General features: G+C 46.1%; 3 protein-coding genes and 1 non-coding gene across 4 annotated transcripts; 2 read left to right on the top strand and 2 right to left on the bottom strand.

Annotated features, from left to right (window-relative positions):
• Positions 1 to 8,078: 8,078 nt before the first annotated feature.
• On the top strand, positions 8,079 to 11,506 carry LOC117841085 (uncharacterized). The gene is made up of 5 exons (XM_034721657.2): positions 8,079 to 8,305; positions 9,436 to 9,709; positions 10,381 to 10,617; positions 10,740 to 10,957; positions 11,094 to 11,506. Exons 1-5 carry the CDS (start codon positions 8,259 to 8,261, stop codon positions 11,359 to 11,361), a joined length of 1,044 nt encoding a protein of 347 aa, XP_034577548.1. The 5' UTR covers positions 8,079 to 8,258; the 3' UTR covers positions 11,362 to 11,506.
• Positions 11,507 to 13,269: 1,763 nt separating this feature from the next.
• Positions 13,270 to 13,390, top strand: LOC117841210 (U5 spliceosomal RNA). The gene has a single exon (XR_004637234.1). It is a non-coding gene; the product is annotated as a U5 spliceosomal RNA (small nuclear RNA).
• A 3,394-nt stretch (positions 13,391 to 16,784) lies between these two features.
• On the bottom strand, positions 16,785 to 17,483 carry LOC140221215 (uncharacterized). Its single transcript, XM_072290531.1, has one exon. The coding sequence runs from the start codon at positions 17,481 to 17,483 to the stop codon at positions 16,785 to 16,787; it is 699 nt and encodes a 232-aa protein (XP_072146632.1).
• Positions 17,484 to 18,600: 1,117 nt separating this feature from the next.
• Positions 18,601 to 21,648, bottom strand: LOC117836323 (IQ domain-containing protein IQM2). The gene is made up of 10 exons (XM_034715727.2): positions 21,485 to 21,648; positions 20,933 to 21,369; positions 20,717 to 20,831; positions 20,557 to 20,622; positions 20,367 to 20,455; positions 20,184 to 20,274; positions 19,952 to 20,098; positions 19,771 to 19,863; positions 19,540 to 19,641; positions 18,601 to 19,445 (listed from the first exon to the last, which is right to left on the bottom strand). Exons 2-10 carry the CDS (start codon positions 21,325 to 21,327, stop codon positions 18,867 to 18,869), a joined length of 1,677 nt encoding a protein of 558 aa, XP_034571618.1. The 5' UTR covers positions 21,328 to 21,369; positions 21,485 to 21,648; the 3' UTR covers positions 18,601 to 18,866.
• Positions 21,649 to 22,355: the final 707 nt, after the last annotated feature.

Genomic DNA, 22,355 nt, shown 5'->3' with positions numbered 1-22,355 from the left:
GAAGAAATATCGCATGATGACTACTACATAAAACACGCCAGCTACCGCGCCATACTCTTCCTTATTGCAGCAGTCACGGATTTACCATTACCGGTGGACTTTTGTGCACTCCCATTTCCATAGATATATAAAGGCATATGCGGTGTAAATTGAGGATGCTAGTTGGTGTCTTCGGCGACTGGCAGTGCTGTGTCAAGAGCCTGAACAGCCATGTTGACTCATCCGTGCTCTTGGGGTGCGCCCAAATTGTCTGCTGCAACATAACCGGGAATTGGGTGGCTTGTTGGGGTGGTGTGGCACGATAGTGCAGGTCCGTAGAGGGCCTCAACCCATGGATCAGAAACTGTAGAGTGAACTCTACGCGGCTGTGTGCAGCTGAGAATTCCATGGAACTCGATGCCGTGACGAAGACTTGCTGGAGGTCATTCAGCTCAAGAGAAGGATACGTTTGAATTGTGGTCTCAGCTATGGACTAGCTGAAACTCCATATTTTTGTCATGTGCAATATCCTAATGACCCAAAATGCAAGTCCAACAGATAACATTTTAGGTTGACCTAATGACCCAAAATATTTGTAACTTGCATCCCTAGGTGTAGTCCTATTCTGGATAGTGGCACGTGTATTATTTTAATTTTAGGTCGACCTAATGACCCAAATATTTGTAATTTGCATCCCTAGGTGTAGTCCTATTACGGACAGTGGCACGTGTATTATTTTAGTACAAAGTCACCAAAACAACACTCAGGTTTGTTAAATTGCAAGATTAGAAGAAGCACGTCGGTCCATTAGAAGCCGACTTTAATGTGGTTGTAATGAAACTACACCTTTTTCATATGATAACAAAGATGATTTATTCTATAAATATTTAAGGAGTGTACAACATTAATATGAAATTTTTTATCTAAAAACCCGTTAGATGATAAAAAATGAGATTTAATATTCTAGATATTTAAAACTTTTTATACCTAATCTGTATATCACGTTGAGAGCTACAGTTGTCATACAGAAAACATCTTCACCCGATGTCATATGAAATGAGGTGACTTTTTTTACATATGTCCATCGAACACATGCCTTGGCAAGTGGATTGAGATCGGCGATGCCGCGATGGTATCCATTATCCAAAAGGTGACTATATCAACTCGAGTATCAGTTGGATAATTGACATCTAAACTCTACATTTTTTTTAAGATTTACCAACTATTTCTATATTTTTAAATAAAAAGTATTATTTAAAAAATCATAAAATAGAACGCATTGAATTTACCAAATAAGAAAAAAGCTCAATGGTCTTATAGCACATTAGAAGTATAAGGTACTCCGGTGCAATCCTTACTGACAAAAAGATTATACTTAGGTAGAAATATGATTATTTCGTTAGTCCAAAGCAAGAAAACATTTAGAAATATTCTAAAATAGGTATTGTTCTCTTTGATCAGAGATTGCTATATGACGAGGAAAATTGATTCAAATATCTTTTAAGTAGAGAATGGTCATACATAAAAGATATTTAGAGTAATCCAATCATTCTCTACTAAAGAGATATTTTAGTTCGATTTGGCTCTTCTCTGCTAAAAAGGCCCTTAAACAAAGTAACTAATGAAAACATTGCAGAAGAGACACAGGAATGCAAATGCACACACATAAATGTAAAAAAAAACTAGTAATTTGAAACCAACCAATGACTCAAACAATTATAAAGCAACTTGCAAACTTTTGGAATCAATGACCTAGCTCAAGCAAGATCTACATACAAACATCCAAAATAACTGAAGGCGGCACTAAAACAAAAAATTGTTATTATCGTTTGTTTTTCAACTCATCCTTCATGATTATTTAGTTGCTTCTTTGACATTTTGAGATTGTTTGCTCCAAAAATATAAGTTCAGCAACCAACTACTACTTGAATTGTGTATACCCTCATGCAATTGACATGGTAGTTAGAATATAATGGTAAATACCAAGTCAAAAATAATTTAGATGACCAATATTTGTAAATTTTATTTGAATTTATGAACCATTCCAAAGTTTCATGTATTTAATAATAAATGGCTACATAATCATATGCATATTGAATAAAAAATGAGGCGACAATAATGTTCATGCAAGAAAATTATCAATATTTAAACTAACAAACTCAGTTATTTGTATATACTTATTTTCTTTTATGTATCATTTTTCAATTAGAATATTATTTGTTAGTGCAAATGCAATTTCATGTTTCTACAAAATAAAAAATTAATATAATATGCATGAGCACTAATAAAGTAGTAGTAAATGAAATGCAGACGGAAATGGTTTTAGTAAAAAGAATAGATTCACGTATTATGCTATGTATTCAAGTCTGATACGTTATTAGGTCATATAAGGAATCAAGAATTTAAAATTACTATCTATTATCATATCTACTACTATGTAATGCTCATCGTCTCCTACTCATTGATGGGGGTAAAAAGAACATATATGTAGAACCAGGTCTATTCACGTATGTTGATACGGGCTTACATCATGATCAAATAGATAACAATATATTATTTAGTACATAGTATATTACATTGATGAAATCATAACATCATGCCCACAAAAAATACTACTTGGATTGACATTTTTTCACAAACATATGTGGGGGCTACCCCTAAAAATGGACCCCGAATGTCATTCGTATCATTCCCTGGATCAGTAGATGATACGAACATTTCACACAAGAAGTATCACATCCATACTTCGTACATCTTTTATTGATAATTTACATAAGGTTGTAAAAGAGAAAGCACACTACTAAATGATACAAGAGTGTCTGTAGCCTCAACCTTAATTATACAGCGGAGTCCTACGTAGCAGTCCCAAGCCTACAGGCGGCTTGGCTCCTATGGCAGATCCTAAAGATTCTCACCTTCTTCACTAGCAACTTCTTTCTTTGAAGAAAGAAAGGAAGGGGAAGCAAGGGTGAGCACCATACAATGGGTACTCAGCAAATCCCACATTTGTTGTATTATTTCATGCAGGATTCTAGGAATAGCTGCTAGTTTGCCTGTAAGCTAGTTTTATGCATAGTGTACATGGTTGTAACATTTGAAAAGAATGCAATGCAGATATTTATAAGTTGTTGATCCTGGAGGGAAATCTACCTCCCTACCAGTCCCCAAATTTTAAGAGCATCAAGATCCATTAGGGATTACCTAAGCCGGCTTTTGCCTTATTTCTAGACACATTTCAGGACAAAGCCTGAGTCTCTCTTTCTTTTTATAAAGCAGGTTATGACTAATCAATGGGAGCTTTAACTATGTGAGCTCTTGATCGAGAGCCTCGGCTAATCAAATAGTTTTATAACTCTGCGCACAGGTGTACACTTTACCCGCATGTTCGATCAGCCCATACCTTGTACGGAGGTGGTACTGACCTACGAGACCCGTACCCACTTGTGTCTATTCCTAGACAACATTCCCTAACTCCGTGCATAGATACGGCTGGAGTCTAACAGGGGTCACACTATGTCCACTCGTGGACTCTATCCTGGGAAAAGATGCATCATGATTTGACATACAATGTCAACAGGTCCTATGGATCTCAACTCGTGACCCGTGCCGACCAGACCTGGGACTATGCGAAGGTCCTACTCCAGTCTATCTGTTGCCCACCATGGCCCCTTGGGATGGTTTATTAGGTTCAGTTGGTGGGGTGTGAATCAAGACCTCACATGTTTAGGTACTCCCGAAGGATGTACCTTTTTGGCACGTGCAGTTGTACTGTCCACTAGAAAGACTTTCCCATGAGCCGGTCCTCATATGACCAGAGTAAGCTTTTAGGATAGGGCCCTCTGTTGAGGCTATTCTCTTACTCACGGGTCCAACCCTAATTGGTTGCTAGACTCACTTTAGTTGTTTTTATGCCATTTTAAAAGTACTCACTCTCTTCCTTAGGATTTTGCGAATCATGATATGACCTATTGTATATTGGGTTCATGATATCAAGGAGGGCTCAAAATTATTAAGCTTGGCAATAAGTAGAGGAAATGTGCAAAGCTTATAAAGTAAACCAGTTATTATATTGGTTTATTTTATTAATAAACTTGGGATCAAAAGATGATGATGATTTGTGGAACTTGCCTTCCTCGAAGTCCGGGTCGTTCAAAGCTTCTTCTTCATAATCCGGGTCGTCGAACTCATTCCTAGTCTCGTCATTTTCTACATCATTGTAGTTATACATAAGCAATCAATAAAAAAATTATAGCAATACATCAAACATGGGTTAACAGAGTAGAATTGGGGTTTGGAAGGCTTAGAGAATTTCCTAGAACTTTCTAGAATTAATTTGGGATGGTTTTCCTATTTTGGCCACATAAAATATAGGGGTTTTCATTAATGAAAGGAGGAGGATTTAATTATAGAGGTTATGGATGTGAGATTTGGACAAATAAGATATGGTTAGGTTTGAAATGGACTCTAGTATTTTTGAGGAACTTTTGAGTGATTTTTGGGAATTTTTATCATAGTGAGGTAAAATTTGGAGTGCATGAACACGGGTGGTCGTAGGAGAAACGGGAGGGGGGGAGGAGAGAGGGACAGACAGGTGGGCTCGAGGGCAGGGTCCACGTAGATGAACTGTGTTGTGCACTGTTGGTGCGGCGACATGGACCGAGGAGCCAGGTGTCTATGGTCTACATGCACCATGTCCATGGGGAGAAAGGGAAAGGAGCAGGCCCAGCGTGGGCTGCTATGGGGTGAGTCATGGGCTCATGCGTGTGGAACGGAGGGGGGGGTGCGTGCGGTGTATGTGGACTAGGTGCAGGGATGGGGAGAAAGGGGCGGCGCTGTTGGGTTTGGGTCGCCGGAGTGCCGTGAGAGCAGGGGAGCTCACTGTAGCGTGCTGCTCTGGGCAAGGTGACCTTCATGCCAGGCCAAGAACTAGCACTAGAGGTGCAGGTGGACTCGGCGGACCTACGAGGAGGTGATGTGGGTGGGGGTAGTGACCGGCGGCGAGCCTAGCGCTCGTCGGAGCTTGAGCGGCGGCGGAGCAAATTGGGGGCGGGACCTATGCAAGGTTTGGGGTCAAGGCAAGAGTGCGGGGGTGCTTGGGGGTGCAAGCCGTACAGGGTGGGGTAGTTAGATAGGGTTGCAGCCGGCTGAAAGTAGTGCCAGCGGCTTGCCGAAGTCCCTGCGGCGCAGCGGTCGGATAGCAAGAGGATTAGAGGGGGTGAGGAGGGTAGGTAGTGGCGGGGACAGCATAACGGTCCTACCTGGGTTGGTTCAGTGGGTAGCAAGGTGCCTAGAGTTGGCTGGCGGCGAGAAGCAGTGGGGTCAGCGGCGGCGGCGGGTTAGCGAAGAGCGACCGACAGGGAGCGACGCTACAATGCGGAGAGTGAGGCTAACACCGTGCAGAGCTCCTCGTCTTCGACCCGGCCCGGCTCTAGGGGATAGAGCGTAGTGGCGGGTGGAAGAGGCGCGGCGTGGTCCTATTCTGACAAAGTCAAGAGAGGTGGAGAGGGGAGGGGCGAGGAGAAAAGGGAGCATGGGGTGGGCTATTTATAGCCCGGCGGGGGCTGCCGACGAGGCTTAGGGAACTCTCCGAGCTTATCCGGCTAGGGACAGGTGGCATGGTGCGGCAGCGGCTTGGCGACGCGTGGCGGGAGTGGATGAGGACGAGGAGAGGTGAGAGGAGTTGCTCTGGTGAAGATAAGGGGCGCAATAAATGCGCCTCATGCTGGCACGTGTGGCGTGCTTGTCCGGGAGGTGTACCCAGTCGGGAAGAAGGAGATCAAGCAGGAGGGTGCCATGGTGGCGTGCACCGGGGCACGTGCGGGTGCCAGTGGGGAGTGGGTTCCCGTGCAGGAGGGAATGCTTCGACATGCACAAGGGATGGCAGAGGCGTGGGTGGAGGTGGCACGCTCCAGAGGCGGCAGGGGGAATGGCTGGAAGGTCGGGCTAGCGGAGCAAGTGCGGCGGCGGCGTGCACGGCTAAGGGGGATGGATGGGAGGCGGAGGTGGAAGACGATGACGTCAGGGTGATGTCATTGCACAGGTGGGCTGGGTTGAGCGAGCGAGCAAACCGGCCTGGTTGGGCTGGGCAGTTGCGGGTGTGAGGGAGAGATGGCGAGCTAGGCTAGGTGAGGAGGTGGGCTAATTTGGGGTTGTCAGCCTAGTAGAGGTGTTTGTCCCTTTTTATTTATTTGAGATTGAAGTTTAAGTTCAAATTTTAACTAGGTTTCAAATTTGAGTAGGATTTGAAGTACAGGCTATGGTTTAGAATAAACTTGGAGTAGGAGGAATAGTTAGCTCAAACAGATGCACATTGATTATGAAAATTATTTATTAATGCAATAATTCAAATGCAGGGCTCTAGGGTTTGAGTCTCTATGTATACACTTTTAGAAAAAAAAATTTGGGTCCATATTTTTAAATGCAAAGAAAAATTGAGATGTTACACATACATATTGTTCACAATTTACATCTTTGAATATATCAGATGTGGAAGAACAAACAAATTTACTTGGCACCGTAGGTTCGTGGAGACACCTTTGATGATTGTGAAAGCGTTGGGACATCCACCGCCTGACTTTAATTAGATCGTGACATAAATGACTGTTTTAAAAGTTGATGGATCTTGATGGACTTCAGAATAGTTAAAAAACCCACAATGAAATTCACTCTTAGGTTTTGAGTGAAGTACATTTTTTACCATCCAATTATCGATCATTTTGGTTTCAAGCATGAAACTCCGAAAACAAAAATTTTGGACCATTTATCAAAACCGTTAATATTGGACTATCGAGCTATTTTGGTGGTGATTTTACTGACGTGGACGCCACGTAATGATGGAGCTCACATGTTAGCACCTCTACTATCTTCCACTGTGTCTTCCTTCCGCATCCTCTCTCTCCCCTTTTTGCCCACATGTTATCTCCTTCTACCTAGCGGCGCGTATCCACAAATGCTCCCGTGTTACTCTTCATTTTTGGCTCTCCATTTGACTCTCTAATCAAATTGAGTTGCTCATTCCAATAGCTAGCCATTGCCCCCCCCCTCCAAATTCCAATAGCTAGATTCATCTCCAAAATCTACACTCTCCGTCCACTCCAACAGTATCTCTATTTCACACTACAACAGACTCCATTTTGCACTCTCCATTTTGGGTGTGGGACCTACATTTGGCAAACCAAACCCACTTGCCAAGTTTTGAGAGTGTGGGTGAGTATTTGACAAACCGGATGGAATAGCCATCTGGATAGCAACTCTATTAGAGCATACTTTTCCAACAAACTTGCTAAATTTTAACTTAAAGAGTGGGATAGCTATTCTCTTGGAGATGCTGTTACACTCAAACCCCTCCATCCTTGCCAAAGTCAAAATGCCAATTGTCAATCGACACCAGTAGGCCTGTACTACGCCACAGTCAGGCGTGACGACGTTCTCGGAAGAAAATAACCAGCTTGACAACACGGAGATGGAGTCAAATACAGCCCGCACCCTGCCTGGAAAAGAATGCTCGGCTGAACTTTCTACTCTTCTGGAACTTCCAATTCTCAGTTTCAAACACGGATAAGAATCGTTGCAATTCGTCGAAACCGCATCCATCTCGAGTGTTTGACCGACCACAAGACACGTCCGCAGATTACTTGCTTCCCTCTGAAGCAAGCAAAGCAGAGGTAGCTACCCACCAACGAACACACAACTACCAAGTGGTAACAAACTTCGTCAGATCAACTACTCGATGCTGCTGGCCGCCTGGCTCGCTGGACCCTGGACCCAACAAGGCGCGGGCCCACGCGACAGCGTCCGGGCGGCTGACAACGAGCTTTGAGATCCACGCGTCGGCTCCTCTGCCGTTGCACGCGACATCCGACGACCACGAACCCGGCCGAGCAGAGCGAAAGCGGCGGCACCGAGACCTCCGCCCCGAGTGGGCCCTGCGCGTCAGAGACGCCCGCGCGCCGGCGAATATTCCCGTCCGCCGCGGCCGCGGGCAGGGGCAGTTCCGTCCAATTCTTCACGGGAAGCTCCGAGACGGCGAGATGCCATTAAGGATTGGGGCATTCCGGTCATTTCCGCATTCTCTACGCGCCGCAGCGTCCTTTGCTCCCCCTTTTGGTTTTCCGTGTGCTTTTGCTTTTGTTCTTCCTCTCTCTCCCTCCCTCCCTCCGCTGCAGCCTGCAAAAAGCTTCCAGAAGCAAGGGAAGAAAGGGGGGAAGGAGCCGAGACGCCGCTCCAAATGCTTTGATCTCCGTCCGTGGGCTCTCCTCCCGATCGATCTCTGCTCCTCCATGGCGCGCGTCCTCCCGCTCAGCATCGACGCGGGGGAGATGGCCAGGTACGCGCGCGGGGCTGAGGCCGTTTCTTCGTCAGCTTCAAATTACCCTTTCCTTTTTTCTTTTTCTCCCCTGGAGATTTTGCTTGGGCGGTAGGCTTGGTATTTCCTGTTGTTTTAGAGTTGGGGGTTTAGGTGTAGCTCGAAATTTCGCTTGGGATTTTCTTAGAACTCACTTGGGAGGTTTAATCCGTCCCAAACTCGGTGTTTACGCCATGCTTCGTACAGTGGTTAGCATCACCAGCTACAGATTGCGCTGCGGAAGCGGAAGGAAGACGATATTGTAGCTTGTTGCTTCCGCTTGGTCGGCAATGTCCCTTTCGCTTGGTCTGCGCGCCCTGGGTCGTTTCCGTTTCCAAGAATGGTGGTGGGTGGTGCCTTGGGAGCAACGGCGGCCGCCGCCGACCAGCCATCCGAGCCGCCGAGCGTTTGTGGCACGCGGCGCCGTGTGGTCAGCACGGGTGTCACCCGCGCACGTGCCACGCGTGGATCTAATTTAAAATGTTGAAGTCAAAACTTGGTCGAATTGGGGGAACATAATTATGATAACTACAGAGCGATGTTCCAACCATATCTGATTTTTTTCTTTTAAGGTCTCGCCCGGAATATCTCGATTGAACCACTGGCTGTTGCACTGCACCAGCTGGTGGTTAGTTTCAGACTGCTGTGGATGAACTGATGAACAAGAACAGCTGGATGCGTTCACTATTTGCTAGATGCAAATGTTCGCAGTGATGTAGTTGGGATGTAGAGAACACATAGTTGGAAATTTCCACATGGTTAATTCAACTTTTTTTCACCATGTGCGTTAAATACTTAAATGTGAGTTGAAATAAAGAGGACCTGAATGCAGATAGTGTACTGGGTATTTGTTTTTCTTAGAGTATACACCTTTGACTTCCAAAGAGCACATTCCCTCCTTTTGGCATTGTCTAAGAAAATTGTGAACCTGTGAATATTGTGATACTGGTGTAGATTTCAAGGTGCATTACATATCATGTGTACCATATCAGGTTTCTTAGTTTTGCTTCTTGGATAGATGCTACATGCTACTAGTCTGGTAGCACAAGTATTCCAACGCCTTATTTGACATGTTACTAATTTTCATAATGTTGCCTTTGGTTCATGAACAGAGGCGAAGATATGGTGACAGACATGCCAAGTTCTTCAGCTGGGGCGTCGTGCGCAGCAGTTGACCATTCTGAGCAAAACACAAAGGACGATGAATATGCGAGGCTGGTTACACGAGCTCAACATGCAACATCTGATGTCAGTGCGACAATTTTACCTGAGCAACCAAGGTCAAGATCCTTCATTTGGTGGATGAAAGTTCTGCTTGGCTGCTTCCTTCTTATAATAGTGGGTTACGTCTTTGTGAAATGGGGAGTCCCCTTTGCCTTTGAGAAGGTGAACACTGATACTCTTTCTCACAACTATTGCAGGCACTCTTTTTTCTCTAACCTGAAAAGTCCTGTCATCTATATAGCAGATAACCTGAAAGGTCCTGTCATCTATATAGCGGATAGATGAATCAGATCCTTCAGATGTTACTATGGTTTCTCTTTCTTAAATGCTAAGACAATAACAATTAGGTTTCAGAGATAAATTGAAATCTGCTTGCTGGCAACTTGGCAAGCTCTTAAAGAATAATTACAAATTTGGTATGATCCACGCTGGCATGCTCGATCAATTTGGTCCCTAGAGTTCAAATCTACATGGATATATGTCTCTTATGCTTCCTAGACACCCCAGATGATCATGATTCTATCATAATGAACAAGATGCAAAATGTCTGAAATATCTTCCATACTGTTTTGAATAAAAACAAAGAGATGTAACATCAGTATATGCCCTAAACCTTGTAATTCAGAAACTGTCACTCATTGATAAACACATGCTCTCATGGCCCATTGGTCACAGTATCATGCAAAATTTATGTCCTAACAAGTTGCTGACATGTACTACAAGTGAAAAACATCCTAGTACACTCTTAGCATTTTGTAAGCTATGCACTTGACACACAGATATGATGTAATTTAAGTGAAATATAATTTGTGGTTTTTATTTGTTTGTTGTAGGTTCTTTTGCCAATCATGCAGTGGGAAGCAAGTGCTTTTGGGCGTCCAGTATTGGCTGTTGTTCTTGTTGCATCTTTGGCTCTCTTTCCAGTTATTTTAGTTCCTTCTGGTCCTTCTATGTGGTTAGCAGGAATGATCTTTGGTTATGGTTGGGGTTTCTTGATTATAATGGTCGGGACTACTATTGGCATGGTGGTACCGTATTGGATTGGCTCATTGTTCCGCGAACGTCTACATGTAATTTCTCAGCCATATGTTCTGATTTTTAATTTAAGAGTTAGATCTTTTCTTTTTATAGGACTGTTCCCTAATTCGGTTTTTTTTTCTGCTTCTATTTTTTCCTTTCTACAAAAATGCAGGTATGGTTAACGAAATGGCCTCAGCAGATAGCACTAATAAAACTTGCTGGTGAAGGGAATTGGTTCCAGCAGTTTCGAGTTGTTGCGCTATTCAGGATCTCACCATTCCCATATACAATTTTTAATTATGCTGTCACTGTGACAGAAATTAAGTTCAACCCTTATCTATGTGGTTCAATTGCTGGAATGGTACCAGAGGCATTCATCTACATATACAGGTTAGGCTTGATCAATCTACATTGCAGATTACTATTCCAATTACCTTAGCATGATTTTTCCTCCTAGATGCAGGGTTTATTATTAAGAGTAGGAAGTACTTTTTTATTTGCTTATCTTAGCTACATTTTGGTGCAGCGGACGGTTAATCCGTACATTGGCTGACATGAAGTATGGCAACTACAAAATGACGCCGGTGGAGATAACATACAACGTCATCTCCTTCATCATCGCCATCGTCCTCACAGTCGCCTTCACGGTCTACGCCAAGAGAGCTCTGAACAACATAAAAAGTTCAGAAGGTATCTGTAAAGAAGAAGTTCCGAGCCCTGCCGGCTCGGGTGCACGTCTGAAACACCATCAGGAGCTCTCTGGTTCATGCTCTGTAGAACTAGATGTTGTATGACGGTGTATTTCATTCACCGGGAGAGTAGATACAAAGATTGCCTGAGGGGAGGCTGTTAGGTGTAGGGTTGCGCCGGGTAGATAGGCTACAACAGCAGGTTAAATAATAGTATAATACACCCAGCTGACGTGGTTTACTCGATTCATTTCGTGTGCTTTGTCTGCGCGGCCATACTTGAACTGAATCCGGGGGTGCAATAGTACTGAATACTGAATTGTGACTGAGCGCTGCCGCTCTCAGCGATGGTGTAACCAGAATGCTGTTGCTGGCGTGTAGACTCCACGTGGAGATTTCTGTAGAGTCCAGAGGCCTCCATAAGCACGGCCTTGCAACTAGTCTACCACTGCGGTCTGCGGGCATCTGAAACATTGTGCACTTTGTAACTTCTGATACAGTTTGCACATGCCATATGATCCGTTTTGATCCGTTTTGAGAAAATTCCTTTTTATGCCATTGAAGGCTATACGCATCCCTGGTGTGCCATCCAAAATCAGAGCACACCTCCAGTGCCATTGGTTCCATCCCGTGAGTGCCACGACCGTCACTTTTATCGTTACGTCGTTAAAGAAATCCCTCCGAGGCTCCGACTGTGCCGTTCTCTCTCCTTTCGGGCTCTCAGCTCCCGATCTCATCGTCCTCCGTCGCCGCCAGCGAATCCAACGAGCGATCAGGGGGACGACGCCGTCTCACAACCAAAGCTATCTGAGATCCCAGGCTCCTCTCCTCTCCCTTTTCGAGTCTCTGTCGAATTTTTAGCATCGCTTCGGTTTCTTGTTCTTTAGGGGTAGGATAGTAGTTTCCGTGTAGTTTCATTGCCCCTGTTGGTTTCTGATAGGAGCTCGGCTTGAATTTTCGTCTGCGTCGATCTTGTCCGTGTTGGTAGCAGTAGATCCTTTCTACTAGCTGCGGCGTGCTCTGTTTTCCTGTTCTTGCCGTTTCTTGTTCTAATAACCCGTGGACGCAGGGTCCAAATCCATCCCATCGCAGAAGTGTGGCAGCCGGCGCGCGGCGGCGCCGTAGCCGCCGCTGCAGGAAGCCGGATCCAGCACGCCCCCCCGCAACCCGTCTCCCACAATAAAGCTGCAATGCTGGCGGCGACGCGTGCACGTGCGCGTGCGCGAACACCCTCGCAGCGCTCCAGCTCAGTGCCATGGCGCGGATCACGGCTGGCTGTGGCTCAGCTCGGCGCCCTCGCCGCGAAACTCCGCCGGTCGACTGGTCCTTCGTGGAGCTCGAGCCTGCCCACGACGTCCTCTAAAGGCAAGAAGTGGCGGCGCCGAGGAGAGGGGCGGCGCGGTCGGCATGAGCGGGGAGGGCCCGGTGCAGAGAGCTTAGCTTCCCTCAATCGATTTATGTTGGGGGCGATGGCAAGGGCGTTAAAGTTTTAACGCCGTGACGGTAAAAGTGACGGCAATGGCATACGGGTTGTAAAGTTAAAATTGATGGCATTGTGTAATTTTCAATGGTATACACAATGGCACGAACGGGATAAGTATAGCTTCTGATGGTATAGAAGGAATTTACTCGTACGTTTCAACAGAAAACTTATTGGGTCCATTCAACGATGCTTGGTATTTGGGGACTTGAATCCGTGTCCGCAGACGCACCATAGAACTTCCCGCAAGGCCGCAGTCGCTTGAACTTTCGCTGGAAAATGATACGCTGCAGCCGGCCGGCCGCGGCATGCCTGCAGAGGGCTGGGGAAACAAGCGGGCCGCCTGGCCGCGGTCCACTGGACGTCAAATGTGTCTGGGCCGCAGGAAACCCACAGCGTCAGATTTGTTATTTGTAGCAGAGATAGCGCACAGAGCGGGTGGTTGGTTTCCGTCCCGAACTGCTTGTTGGAGCAAACGGCGGCACGGAGCGCTGCTATTTACGAGGGCCAGGAGCGCCCGTGGTAGAGCACGCAGCTGCGCAGTGGGCACAGAGCGAACTATTCTTTCGCCTTTTACTAAAGAATACCGTGTGCCCGCTGCAATAAGCAGCATACGCCTATTTTTGGAGGGATCCATCTTCTTGTGAGAAGGATCCCAGCAAATCAAGATAAATTTCAAGAAAAGATGTTGTGGTACAAGGAAAGGTTTAGATGTTGTACAAGGAAGGTGCTTTGAAATCAAGACAAAAATACAAACCTGTTGATCAAACAATATCAGTATGGATATTAGTGCATTGCACGGTTGGAAGATCCGCAATGGCTCAACTTCAGTTCGTCTAGAATTTGAGGAATCTTTAGTCCAATCCAGCAATGTCAGGGACAATAAGCTATGCTGAAAAGACCACTTCCCTTGCACAAGCAGCTGAGATTTGGTGCTTCCAGCACAGCATTGTTTTGTTGCTGTACAAGACTGGGATCTCTGCAAATTTGAACGTAGGTGACTCTTAAATTGGTTAGACCTGACTCTCTTCTGCTCCGTACAAATTGATTGACTAAATATGAACACAAATATATGCTCTATGTTCCGAACACAGGAGAGCTCAATATTTTCAGGTTAGTGTCCTGCACTGGACAGTCACCATTTTCCCAGCCGTGCACAAGCCTGCAGGCATTGAGTGCTCCAGAGCTGCAAAACGCGAGCGGTACCTGAATCCAAAGATGCAAGACGGGTGTCAACTGGCAGGGGAAGATCTGCTGCTTTCAGAAAGACAGAATGAGGCAGCCATGTTGCTGTATATATCAATCAATCAGATAGTCGTGTGATCACTACAGTATGCAGCTGGTAGCTTGCTGTCCCAGCGATCGAGCTAAAGAATACCGTGTGCCTGCTGCAATAAGCAGCATACTCCAATTATTGGAGGGCTACCTCTCTTTGTGAGAAGGGTCCCAACAATTTAATTGAATTTTTCGCAGTTATTATTTATAAATATATAAATAATTTACTATATATAATTATTTGTAAATAAATCGTTTCTCTCCAGTTCAGTGTTTAGCTCTCGAATTTCGAACTGCTGCAAAACCTGGTTCAAGTCTGCAAGCGCTTTGCAGCCTGCACTTTCAGGCCCCGAATGCAGTTTTTGCAAAGGAATTTTGGAGGAATGGCTTTCCTTGGTTTCGCTGACATCAGATGGCGTTTGGAACGCAGGAAACGCCGAGCAAGATTCCAAAGGAACAGTAGGTTTGCCTGTACTTTCGTAGGAAAAAAAAAAGGTCCGAGCAAAGGGAATCGTTGGTGCTCACGCTTAACAAACGTTCTTACCATTGCTTGGAAACACTAATGCTGTACTTGATCTTAATTAATTAATAGGCCTTTCATCTCTTTGGGCCCACCCAAGTGACTAGTAGCGGCCGGCACTTCTTTAGCTTTTGCCTGTTCAACCATTTAGCCGCATGCTCAACTATTGTGCTGTGGATTAGAGTTTGAAGAGATCGAGAGATGGAGAGAGAAAAAAGAGCTGGTCATTTTCTTTTGGCCAACCTGTCATTCTTCTTTTTTCGATTGTATTATGCTGGTACATTTTGTTTTGTTTAGTTAATGTATTTTCTAATCCTATACTTTCGTTCTTTTGTTCCAAACACCACTTCCTGTGTTTTTTCTTTTCCTGTGTTTTCCATTTCTCTGTTTTCTCACTTTGGCCACAATCATTTCCTATGTTTGCCACCATTCCTTTGTTTTGCATTCCTCCGTTCCAAACAAACCTTCAGTGTTCCTCAGAGAAGGCCTCCAACTATTCACAAGAAATCTTCTTGTAGGTATGTCCGATTCAATTTGATACGTTTTTCTAATTTTTTGAGAACTTCAGTGTCACCGGAAGACAAGTGAAACTAAATGCTAGTACTATTTTTAGATGCATGGAGCAAATTAAAAGATTCGTATGAGCTGCTTTTACTATTATCGTGTTAACATCATCACATCCTCTGATGAACAATGTGTATACTTACATGCGAAATCTGCAGAAGTATGTTCTGTCGAGAAATCAGCGCCCAAACCTTGACACCAACTCTCCAGAAGTGGCACCAAAGTGGTGTGACATCACTTCTTCTATAAACCTTATACCTACACTACTCTGAGGAGACCTTCACACCACTACTCTAAGGAGACCTTCACACCAACACCAACACAGGAAACCAACTCTCTATACGGGACTCAAATCTTTTATTCACCTACTCACAACTTGATACAGCACTCACTCTTACACTCTTTATGTGGCTACTCTACCATAACACCACTATACTACATGACAACCTTGTCATCTCTTCACCTATGGCTCACATGCCACTATATGCTATGGTATGGCTAGGAGGGAGGGGAGCACATCTATTTATAGGTGCTTATGATCATTGTGGTGTTGTCATGTAGCAACTTCCATACTCTTCCATATAAAATATCCTAACTCTAGAACCCTCCTCATCGTTATCCAGTTTCTTATATTTCTACCATGCAAAATATCTAATTTTAGAGTATTCTACACTTCACCATGAAGCATGGCAACTATGGCTCATGCATTCTCTCCAATTTTTTAGAACCTTCCTACCTTGTCATGATCTTATCCTTATACATGGCAAAGTTAGTCTCTTAAGATCTCCACAATCTTCTAGAATGTTCCAAATATGCATTGCATATTTCAACACTCCCCCTCAATGTCATCTTATCTTGGACGGTCGAACCATTACGTGTCGCTGCCCTTGGATCTTCTACGCTCTACCATTACGAATCTTCTTCTTCACTTGCCCTCGTGACATGATCTTCTCTTCCTTCAACTTATATGCATCTGTCTTCAGTTGGAGGTTCCCCACAGACTTGATGCATCCATGCATCTCTTCTTTCTTCTTCACCCTTCTAGTTGTCTATCCTCTAGATGTTTCCTTGTACGAAGGCAAAATAACTTTAGCCGGTGAAATATTGTCATACCTGAGATCTTCACAACTACGTCCTTCCGAAAAAAATTTCATCTTATCATGCTCCTCAAAATATTCATGGATCACCAATGCTCCATGTCTATCTTCACCATGCTCTTGTGGCTCCTCATCATCATGAAGACTAGACTCTATCTTTTCATCTTTAATATCTTCCTCTTCGTCGCTTAGAACCTCCCAATCTTCATCATTATCATATCCAAATACTATGAATCCTTCTGAAGTATCTGGATCTCTCACCTCCATGGTGAAGCCACCTTTTACATCCCACTCTTCTTCTTCTTCAATGCTATTTGATGGAGTTTCACCTTCTGTCAAGTCTTCCATGAAGTGAGCTCCAACCATCTTCAATTGTGGCTACTGCCTCAGCATCCCACTCTTCTTTGCTTACCACCCACTCAGGACAACTTCTTTTGTTGTAGCCACGTTTCCTTCTTAGTACCTCCATAGACTCCAGCAGTCCCGTGCAAGATATCCTTTCTTGCTACATTTGAAGCACTCACCTTTTCTTCTCCTCTCATTCTTGACCAACTCTTGTCATTTTTGTCACTGCTTTCTTGTTGAGCTCCCCCTAAATAGCTGCTCTTCTTTGGGCAACTCCTATCACCTCTTGTCCACTCCTTCGCCTCTCCTTGACCTCTTGGTGGACCCTTCTTTCTGATGAAGAGAAGAGCGCCTCCTCTTCATCCTTCTCTTCCAAAGTGATGTTTCCCATCTGCTTGGCTAATGCCTCCTGATTAGCCAATAAGTTCTCCAACTCCACCAAGAACAGTTGCACTGGCCATCCACTCACTGCAGCTATAAACCCACTGTACTCAGGGCTTAGGCCATTGATGATGATCCTTCTCATTCGAGCTTCGTTGACCTTCTCCTCCGGGTCAAGCTGAGATAACTCCCGGCAGATATTCTTCACCTTAGTAAAGTACTTGTTAATGCTCGGAGTTTCTTGTGAGATACCTGCAAGCTCTTTCTCTAGGAGCTGGAATCGTGCCACATTCTTCTTCGAGAATAGCTTCGCCAATGTCTCCCAAGCCTCATTTGGTGTCTCCGCGTCTCTAATGTGCTCTACCAGATCTTCCTCGATCGTCGTCTTCAATATGAACATAGCCTTGCCTGCCTTGATTCGCCACTTTCGCAAGGCTTCCGCATTCTCCTTCGGTGGAGGAGTTTTTTCGGTGCCTGCTACGACCTCCCATAGGTCCTGACCCATCAAGTAGGACTTTATGTAGGTCTGCCAATAGCCATAGTTGTGGCTATTGAGCCTCCTCATGCCTCCTGCGCTCAAGAGATCTGCCATCTCAACTGACACCCAGCATCACCTACGCTTGGTCCCGGATCAGCATTTCTTCACAGTCTCGAATTGTGATCTCCGGCAGAGTCTCCCCTTAGCGCCTCCCAGTGCCACACCGAGCAATGTAAGCACCCTGCACCTACCAACAACTGCACCGACCACTATGAGTGCTCCGCACTCACCACAAAACTCCTTCCAATAACGGTCCCTGACCAACTTGGCTTTGATACCAATTATTGAGAAATCGGCGTCCAAACCTTGACACCGACTCCCTAGAAGTGGTACCAAGGTGGTCTGAGACCACTTCTTCTGTGGATCTTATACCCAGACTACTCTGAGGAGACCTTCACACCGACACCAACACGGGAGATCAAATCTCTACAAGCGAACTCAAATTTTTTATTCACCTACTCACAACTTTATACAACACTCACTCTTACACTCTTTATGTGGCTACACTACCATGACACCACTACACTACATGGCAACCTTGCTATCTCTTCACCTATGGCTCACATGCCACTCTATGCCATAGTATGCTAGGAGGGAAGGGAGCACATCTATTTATAGGTGCTCATGATCATTATGGTGTTGCCATGTAACAACTTCCACACTCTTCCATACAAAATATCCTAACTCTAGAATTCTCCTCATCCTTATCCAATTTCTTATATTTCTACCATACTAAAATATCTAGTTTTAAAGTATTCTACACTTCACCATGAAGCATGGCAACTATAGCTCATGTATTCTCTCCAATTTTTTAGAACTTTCTTACCTTACCATAATCTTATCCAGTTAGTCTCTTAAGATTTTCACAATCTTTTAGAATGTTCCAAGTATGCATTGCATATTTCAACATATTCCTTTGTTTCCCTAACCCCTACTGTACACATCTACAACCTCAACAATGTTCAAGATAACTTTCAGCTGCAACTGCAGGCTCCAGTAGTTTGACAACCTCAACAATGTTCAAGATAACTTTCAGGTGCAACTGCAGGCTCCAGTAGTTTGATTAGGTTCGTCTGATTTCAGCTGCTTTCAGACATTTGTTTTCATAGTTTTCTGATTGTTTCTGAAAGACAAAGTTTTCTAATTGTCAAACCATGCTTGTTTCACTAATGGTTTTTTATTCATGTAAAGAATGAAAGAATTTGTATGAACTGTTTGTGGTTAACTACCAGTATCACATCCTTTGATGAACAATGTGTATATGTATGTATACTACTACTTGCCCTAAGGCATCTGCACAAGCAGTATGCCTGTTCTTTCATTTCTTCTAACCCCTACTATACACATCTTCATCCATCTAGTCTTCAAGAAATTTCAGCTTGCACCTGCAAAAGTGCAGAGCTGCTTGCATCAGTCAGCTGCAGCTTCCACTGCAGGTGTTCCGTGCTGCAGAGGCGACCGGGACGCCCCCCTCGGCGTGGACGCGTCGCACCCCCTCGGCGCCGCCGCCGCTGGCTGGTTGAAGCTTCGCCTCAGCGGAGAGGCGAACCGGGACGCGGCGGCGGTGCTGCCGCACCTCGGCGAGAGGTTCACCTGCTCCAGCGCCTGCACCTGGAGCTCCGACGGGTAGTCGCGCACGCACCCGATCCGGGGCCCGGCACCCGTCGTCCACTTGAAGGACAGCTGCTTGCCCAGCTGGTAGGATTTCATCTCCTTCTTGGAGTTGATCCGCTCCAGGATCTTCTCCCGCGGCACGGGCGCCTGCTCTTCGGCCGCCTCCTGATCATCTTCTGATGAATCGGGCCGTGCCATCGCAGTTTCTTCTTCGCATTTCTCGATCTCCGTGCTGCCGTTGTTGACAGCTTCAGGTAGCGTCTGGCAAGGGCCGGTCTCTTCAGGTGCAGCCGTTTGGTCTCGAGTTTTTTCGCTCTCTGAAGTGACTCTTCTGAGACTGCCCCAGAACTCCTCATCCTCCTCTGCTGGGCTCATCTGCAGAGAGTTTGCAAAGGAATTTAAGACTGCAATTCTGTGGAGACATTGAGATTTTTCGTTCTGTGCTTCTGAATGAACATGATGTGCGTACCTTAACCTCAGTTAGATCGACCATGTTGTCCTTGAGGAAGCTCTGGAACTCCTGGAAGTTCTCCTCGGTCGGGCGGTAGTGCCCACTGTGAGGCCAAATAGCCTGCCACACAAACATAGCAGATTGCATCAGCGTGCCATCTAATGAACTGAACATTTACATGATTTTTTTTTGGAAACAGTACTACTACTTGTAGTGAATATAAAGGAAGCAGATTGATAGGTGCAGTACCTTCAAGGTTCCATTCTCAACAACCAATCGCCCAGCAGCGGAAGTAGCCCCTCCGGCAAGAAAGCTAGAATGTTGAAATACACCCTTTCTCTTCTGCACATATGACATTGCAGGATAATGTTACACGGGGAACTGAAAATTCTAAGACGTTTTTCCAATATGTGGGTATATGAATATTCACCTGGCCAACATACAAGATCTTAGATGTGCTTAGAACAAAGATCCACTTTGCATCCCGTGGTCCGCAAGATGTGTCAAGGATTCGGCCGCTCTTCTTGTATAAGAACTTGCCGTCCTCGATTACGACTTCATAGTCCTCTCTTTCTTTCTGCACAAATGTATGAATGGTATATTAGCCACCGTATGTTCTACTCATAATTTGTCACTTGGTCTGTGTTCTGTTGAATACTTACTGGACCAAGGTACTTGATGCACTGGCTCAGAAGCTTTGATCTTGGGCACTTGCCTTCAAGGTTGATCTCTCTGCCTTCTCCGATATCAAGCCTGGATAAGCAGACCAGGTTCATCAGCTCAGATTTCATTTTTCAGTTGTTATAATTTATGAAATCTGAGTCATAAGCAAACTGATTACTAACCAGTAGAAGAAAGGCTGCTTGCTTTCGCATTGGAGCCAGCAATCGTAGTAGTAGTGAAGGTTATGACCGTAGCGGTGCCGTGGGTCAATCTGTGCATTAACAGTTTCAGTATGAGATGAACATTAGCTTATCGTTTGTCGGAACATCAGTAAGGCCTGAAGAATCAGAAGAATGTTCAGTCGACACTCACCGCTTCGAGCCAGTGCTGCAAAGCGAGCTTCTGAGCCTTGTCATCCTTGAGCAATCCCTTTCCAACCTGAAACAGGCACAACAGTTTTAGTCCAGTCCACCCATCTCAGAACAATGAGCTGACAAAACCATCCAGAAAAGGGAAACAGCCAAATTTGTACCTTGGCAGCTCGGGTTCTTGCTCTTGACCACTTGGACATGGCGGTCTCCTGCTTCTCGATGTCGAAGAAGGACACGGAGCTGCGCTTGAGCAGCGCGAAATCCAGCAGCTTCCACCTGTCCAATCACAGAAAAATAAAACCAAATCAGCACCACCGACGCGCAAATGCTGCTGCGAACCGAGGCGTCCCAAGAACAACGGCCGGAGCCACACGCACCAGCTCTGCTCGACGAGGACGGCGCAGTCGGCGAGCTGCCGGCGCGTGCGGAAGCTCTTGTACACCTTCTGAAGCCTGAGCGCCGCGGCCTCGTGCTTGGGGCTCTCGACGGCCGGCTCGGTGAACCTCGCCCTGGCGACCTCCCTCGGCAGCGGCCCGGCGGGCTCCGGCGCGGGCGCGGCGGCGTCGCCGGCCCTGATGGAGATCTCGGTCTCCACGTGCAGGGCGCCCGAGGCGGCCTGCGCCCGCTTGAAGCTGAGCGAGCCCTCGATGTGCAGCTTGCCGGAGCCCAGCGCCTTGAGGACGGCGCCACCGCCGGAGGTGCCCGCCGGCGGCGCTTCCTCCATGTCGAGCGGGTCGTAGTCGTCGGCGGGGCACGAGAAGAGGACGCCCATCGCGACGGCTTCCTCCTGGATCTTTCCTTCCCCTTGTACTACCTAATGCAAAGAGACCACGCCCAGCAATCCGATTCAGACGCCGAAAAAAGAGCAACCGCGAAGCAAGAACATGTGCGAGCGCAGGAAGAAGAAAGGAAAAATGCAAGAGGCAAACCTAAGGTAGCTGCCTGTCTCCTTGTCCTCCTCTCAACCGATTCCTCTGTTGGGTTTGTTGTGCTTGTTGGTTTCCTCTGGTTCTGCCTTCGTCTCCCTTGGCGAACAGAAGGCCGCTGGGCACTGATGGTGGCTGATTATCCGGGGAGGTTAGTGTGAGACAAGGGCGCCGTTATATAGAGGGCGGGGAGCAGCTGCTGACCAGCTGAGCTGGGGGGAGGGAGGGCGGCTGGCTGGCGGTGTGGACTTTCCGGCCGGGCGGGGTCGGGCGGGGGCAGGCAGGAAGAACCCGAGGCAAGTACAGACAGGGGCGATCGATTAGTTTTGTGGCGGTTCCACGTGTTCCGGGGGATGCGAGTGAGTCAGATGTCTCGTCTCACTCGGAATCGCGCAGGGGCGGTGTGGGGAGAGGCGCTAGGCTGGCCGGCAACCGTGTATCAAAACCAGCGACGGCACGCCGCAGTTGCTGGTGGCGCGGCGCTGTCTTCTCCCCCGCGTGCTCTCTCTTCTCCCTCGGCCTCGGGGCACGGGCGCTGGCATTTTTAAGCACTGGAATTTGCTGGCCGTGGACGACGATGGTTCTAACTCGGGTTCATGCGTATGGTAAATGTCGTGATGCTTGTGAGGAATCTGACTTTGTTATCTCAACAAGGTTACCATAACCAAAGCGTCCGTAAAACCGTGAATAGATCAGAATTTGGCAGGTTTCCTAGGAACAATCCCTTTCCAATATTTTGGATCGCCCCTGGTCGATTCCTCACCAATTTACCAGAGCCCGATGATGCAAGTTGAGGGTTACCTGACGCCAAAACGAGCATTGCAGTTTCCATGAACTAGCTAGCCAGTTAGGCTTTGGTTAAATGGTTATTCAC

Source organism: Setaria viridis, chromosome 9, assembly GCF_005286985.2.
Source record: "Setaria viridis chromosome 9, Setaria_viridis_v4.0, whole genome shotgun sequence".
In the NCBI taxonomy this organism is placed as follows: domain Eukaryota; kingdom Viridiplantae; phylum Streptophyta; class Magnoliopsida; order Poales; family Poaceae; genus Setaria; species Setaria viridis.
This window is presented reverse-complemented; position numbering and strand designations above follow the sequence as displayed.